The following is a 5638-nucleotide window of genomic DNA, read 5'->3' as shown; positions in this document are numbered from 1 at the left end:
TGATAAGTGACTCACTCAATAGTAGCCATTACTTAAAGAAACTTGTTAGTGTCAGAGTTTTAAATGACTTGCACTATGTCGGCGTCCGCCAAAAAACCTGTGTGTTTCTGTATAACAGAAAAGGTAATGCTCGAAGTGGCTCATCGAGGCGATTACTTGCTCCACAGCACAGTGCCGTTTTTAATAACAGAGCTCCAGCTCAATTGTTTCGGGCTTCAGATTTAAGTGGTGGACTTTGCATCCAGATGGTTGCCGCGCTGACGCCCCTGTCAGCGTGGGTTAGAGCCACAAAGATAATGCCGACTTCGGTTTAGCTGATAAAAACCAAGAGTTGCATCGCAGCTTGTTAAAGGTAAATTTCTTAGCATAGCTCACCCTGACATTTGGCACAGATGTTTAATTTCCCTCAGAGTGAGCTGCTGCAGCTTTCATGATTGGCTAACCTTTTATCTACTGCAACGCTCGTTTCAAACTTTGAGCTTTTCAAAGTCTCAGCTGTAGTTTGTGTTTAGTGCTAATTAGGAAATATTTTCATGCTAAAATACTAGCATCCGATTGGCTGTGACACAAGTATCATGCTCTTAACATGATTTAATACCTCAGTAACAGTTATTATAGTTTTCTATGTTCATGTTATTATTATATAGAGAGTATTTGTCTTTGAGAGTATATGTTCTTTTAACCGTTAGTCAAATTTTTATTTTTATTTTAGTTAAGTAAAATGTGTTTCCACAGCTTGTTTGAGTTTTTAGCTTAGCTTTAGCTTAACTTTCAGCATGTAAGCATTTATTAATGAGTTGCCGGTTTCTTATAACACATATAGTAGAGCTTATTCGTGTTTATGCTGTTCATTTATATACATATGTATATTTACTTATCTAAAATTTTCATCTCACTTACCATATTTGCTTTCAAAAAACCAACATGGCTGAAGCCGAGTGCTCCATACACCTTTTTGGGGTATAATTTTGCCTGTGATCATATTTTATGTGGTTAATATGCTGCACAAAGATGAGTACCAGGTAATCATCATACTCAAGCCAGTGGTAAAGGGCTCAAGGATAATATATTCTGTTCAAGGATAACATAATGAATGCTAGCAGGTCAGTGGTGGTTTCTACCATTTCTACAGTAAGAATGATCAAAAATGATAAATTTGACACGTCAGTACTATTTTCTAATTTTCCTAACCTCTACACGCCCCATGATATAGACAAGATGAAAAGTGGATTCTCCTACACAAAAAATGTGCACTCACAGCTTAAAAATATTGTAAGCTCATTCTTACAGGACTCGATGTAAGAGTCACATTTTTACATTTGTTGAAAAAACATGAAAAAAAAGAAAATCTTTTCCTTAAACAACCTCCTCTGCTTCGGGGTCTGAGAATTTGACAGCTACAGATGCACTATGCGGCTCCCAGCAAGCACACTAAGTAAACTTTGCCTCTAACAAATAAAGGGTATAAAAGGACTTTGTTCAGTATGCACTCACATTGCGAGCAAAGCATGCCCTTTTGTCCTTCTTGCCCACCTGTCTAATGGAAACACTGCGCTGCGCCAGTGTAACACCTTGGGAATGATTGCTTATGTGCGCGCTTGTGTTTGTGTGTGCCAGGCTGCTTGTGCTGTAGGACAGTTCGTTATCTCTCAGATGAGCGGCTGTGTGATACATACCCAAGCAGACAGGCGTCGGCCAGGGTCACTGTCACCTGCGTGTGTGCCGAGAGACTAGATCCTAAAGAGATCATGTCCAGACACATTTCCTTCCACCGGGTCCTCCGTCAGTTACTCTGGGGTCCAAGTGCCCCCTGGCGAGCAGAAGCGAGAAAAGTCCCTGAGCGAGATGAGCTAGGGCTGATTTTTATTTAGCACTTTGTCATCAAACCAAACTTGGCTATACACAGAATTTTCCTGCCTAATTATAATTTAAAACCCCAGATGGCCCACGAACTACACTACTAATATAAATATTCAGCATATTTCTATATAGCCCACAGCTTCACACCCCCACCCCTGCTCCGTTCTGGATATAGATCCAGCATAGCATCAATGACTTGTTTGCCTCGGGAGAGTTGTAGTGCTTATTCCAGCAGACAGAGCAAGGAGATCACATGAATATCAGATCCCGGCGGAGCTGTAGCTTTGGCTGCTGTTTAAAGCCCAATCAATGAAAGAAACATGACCCGTGTCTGTCTGTTGTGCATAGGACGACAAGCTGTTTCTTGGAAGACCGCATGATGTGCATGATTCAGGAAAGGGAGAAAATAGGAAAAGGATCCGCAATGGATACAGTATCCTTCGTAAAAGATTTACAGCACTGTTAGGCATATAATTTAATGACTACACTTTACACCTGAGCAAATTGTTGAACAGCGGCAAAACGCAACAGAAGCTCTGTGGATTTTAGCTTGCTGACTATGAAGATCCGACTTATTTAGCTGCAGGCACAGGCTGCATTCAATGTCCAGAGCTATTAGTGATTCTTGTACTACTAAAGCGCTGCTCCGGGGTACCCATTTCCTTGCATTAATGTCTACCTTCCACCACAGCAAATCAAAGGCTTATCTAATGCCTTTGCCTATCTTAGCATACTCTCTAAATATCACAGGTTAGAAGGCTGAGGGGCTATACTATACGATGGTCAGAATGAAACGGAGAACATGCCGTTTTTTGTACATTTCAAAGCAGAACAATTTATTATCAAGAACAAGAATATCAAAGGAGAGGGGGAAAAAAACTTCATCAGTTTCATAAACTTGTTTTCACTGAAATTTCACCACTTAACACTTCCAGCACAGAGAGAATGACTTATTAAGCTTGAAGGTTCTTCTTTTTAATCTTACGCCTGTAGTTACAGTTTTTCACATTTTTTGCCGTTATCGTGTAAATATAGAACTCCTCTGCTGAAACCAGAGATTACAACAGTAGTTATTAAGAGGCTATTCAAAAGTTTTTAAACGTCCTTAAAGTGCTTCATAGCCTCCCGCATTTTTTAAAATGTTTTATCCTCGTCACAGACAAGATAGTGGCTCTGTTAAGAATGCAAACTGGGGTTTTTATTGCCAGTCGAAGGTGCGCTTCACCAGCCTGAAGAAGGTGCGGTTGTGTTCTTGAAGGTAGGAGCGGAGCTGCTGGAGCACAGTGCTGTTAACAGCAGGATGAGGTCGTCCCTTAGACTCGTGCAGACAGCGCTCTCGGCCATCACTGCGGATGCAGTAAAACCCTTTGGTCTGATTGAAGTAGAAGTTGGTGGATACTATCCTGGGTGGCAAGTTAAGGAAGCGCTCCACCCTCTGAAGCTCTGGGAGGGGATCACGGATCAGAGCGTCACCGTCTACTATGTGTATCTGTTCTAAGGGAAAGTGGCGCAGCCAGTTGCGCATGTGGACGTCGTACAGGCTCCTCTGAATGGCCTTGTACCTCATATTCAGCGCTCCGTTGCGCACTAGCAGGTTTTCAATGGCCTGAACCGGCTTGTGGTTCTCCAGCCGGTTAAAGTACACCTGGGTGTAGTCGGAGATGACCCGCTCAGCTGGGTCTCGCAAGATCAGCAGCAGCTTAATGGAAGAGTTCATGGCACAGATACGTTCGGGTGCAAGGGCTGAAGTGAAATAGCCTGGAGTTTTCTCTATTGTGATCTGGTGTGGGTAAGAGTAGGGCATTAACTCACGGTACCACTCAAAGCCCTTGGCGTAGTTCTCATCCCAGTCAAAGAAGTGCACCTCGGTGGCGGCGGCAGCCACTTCAGGGTGTATGTCCAGCATCTCCAACAGCGCTCTTGTGCCACCTTTGCGTACCCCAATAATGATACTATGTGGGGCTCGTTTGCTTGTTCCCGGGGGTGGAGATGTGGTTACATCTCCAGAGACATTCACTAGTAGGCCGGTGTCAAGGTCCACGGTGTCCAGTGTAATCCCAAATCCTGCCTCAGGTGGGGCAGCGTATGTCTGAAGAACCAGGAGAAAGGCCGATGCCAGAAAACAGGCCATGGTGATCGACTGAAGTGGAGACTTGCAAAGAGTCAGTAAGAAAGAAGGCTGTGGCTTAGCTGTGGACCAAAGCTGACTTTCCGAACTCAGTGGTGCTAAGAAATGCAGTCTTTGTCTGCCATTGAATATGAACTGGAGACGGAGGACGAATCAGTCTGCGGCACATCTGCAGGGAAGAACAAAGAAAAAAAAGAGAGAGAAGAAAGGGCTTTTAGGTTTCAGGCATATAATGAAGAATGAATGTCTGTATTATACTGAAATGGCACCTTTCTCATTCCCATGAAAAAGCAATCCAGCCATAAATACAATCCGCGTCTGTTATAAGTGTATGATCTCAAAAGGATAATCTCAATTCATCTTTCTTTGAGTCTCTTTTAATTCTCCCTCTTCCCATCTGCTTTCTCTTCTCACTCTATAAAGTCACTTTCAATTGATACTGTAATTTCTCGGTGCGAAAAACATTTAGCCAGACAGCTCATCAGAAAATGTGTCTGAAATATGCAATTGAGTCTGAAGGCCAAAAGATGAGACCAGAGTTCTTTGTCTTCCTTCAGCAGGTCAAAATCCACACCTGTATCAATACGCACCTACCCACAGCGCTGAAACCAAGAGACTGTAAAGACAAATTTATTGCCGGAAATCAGATGAGTTCCCACTCTAGGTGGCTTTGATTTTCTATACGAGCCGAGAAAGATCGATACCAGAGCGGTGAAATCCAGCAAACAACAAGGAGAAGGATTTAGGGTGTTAGGTTTGACTTATAATCTTGCCGAGGAGCCCTTCAAAAGCATGGGAAAATTGAATGTCGCTGCCTCGTCTTTTTTAACTTTTGATCCTTTCTATAAGGCCTTTTAAATATTTTAATATTCGCCTTGTTTTTCTTGCCTTCAACAAGCACTAGTCAAATGGTGCGCCTCAACTTCAGCACGAAAAAAGGGAAAAAAACATCTCTGTAGCAATAAATGTATACATATATGTATATATTTAACGCCATGGAATTAATTGAAATGGCAAAAGTCTTCAGATATTTTTCACGAGGAAAGGCAGCCGAGAGAGCTGCTGCTTACTCTGTGCTAGTCAAAACAACAGGGATGGGCTATGCAAACATCCAGATTCAACAGCAAAGGTCACGGTAAGGCAATCCAAACAAGCACACATATTCCCATCCTGGGAACACATGGCTGCACACACACATGTGTGCGCACACACAAACACACACACACACACACACACACACACACACACACACACACACACACACACACACACACACACACATTATTTCAAATGCCTACAGTAGACAATTTTTTCCCTACCTCGTCCCTCATAATGTAGACCACAAATGGGTTTCTTTCAAATGCAATTTAAAAACTGGGTGTTTCTGTGGAAGTAACTTCGTCACCTTTTGCACGTTTCTGCACACTGGGGATAATTTCCCTCCCAACTAAGACGCTGAATTCCTGGCTCACAGTCTGTAGATGCCATTTACTGTAATTACATCTATTGGGGTTTTCAAGGAGGAAAGGATATTTTTTAAAATAAATTTGATCTTTCATTTCTTTGATAACAGCAGGGAGGCTGCCTGTTTCGGCAGTTATTTTTCTCAGCAATCTTTTCCTTCCAAGCCCCCCACCCCCACCACCAATG

At 42.7% G+C, this 5638-nt stretch overlaps 1 protein-coding gene across 2 annotated transcripts in view; it reads right to left on the bottom strand.

Moving 5' to 3' along the window:
* Window positions 1-2674: 2674 nt before the first annotated feature.
* Window positions 2675-5638, bottom strand: part of hs3st1l1 (heparan sulfate (glucosamine) 3-O-sulfotransferase 1-like1) — a 25511-nt gene continuing 22547 nt past the window's right edge. For both annotated transcript variants that reach the window (XM_005735103.1, XM_005735104.1), the window contains exon 2: window positions 2675-4157. In XM_005735103.1, coding sequence (XP_005735160.1) covers window positions 3059-3991 — 933 coding nt within the window. In that variant the 5' untranslated portion in view covers window positions 3992-4157 and the 3' untranslated portion in view covers window positions 2675-3058. The remainder of the gene's footprint in view (window positions 4158-5638) is intronic.

Source organism: Pundamilia nyererei, unplaced genomic scaffold (genome assembly GCF_000239375.1).
Source record: "Pundamilia nyererei isolate P.nyererei 1_Seehausen unplaced genomic scaffold, PunNye1.0 scaffold00062, whole genome shotgun sequence".
Lineage (NCBI taxonomy): Eukaryota > Metazoa > Chordata > Actinopteri > Cichliformes > Cichlidae > Pundamilia > Pundamilia nyererei.
The sequence above is the reverse complement of the archived record's forward strand: the minus strand, read 5'-3'. Positions and strand labels throughout refer to the sequence as shown.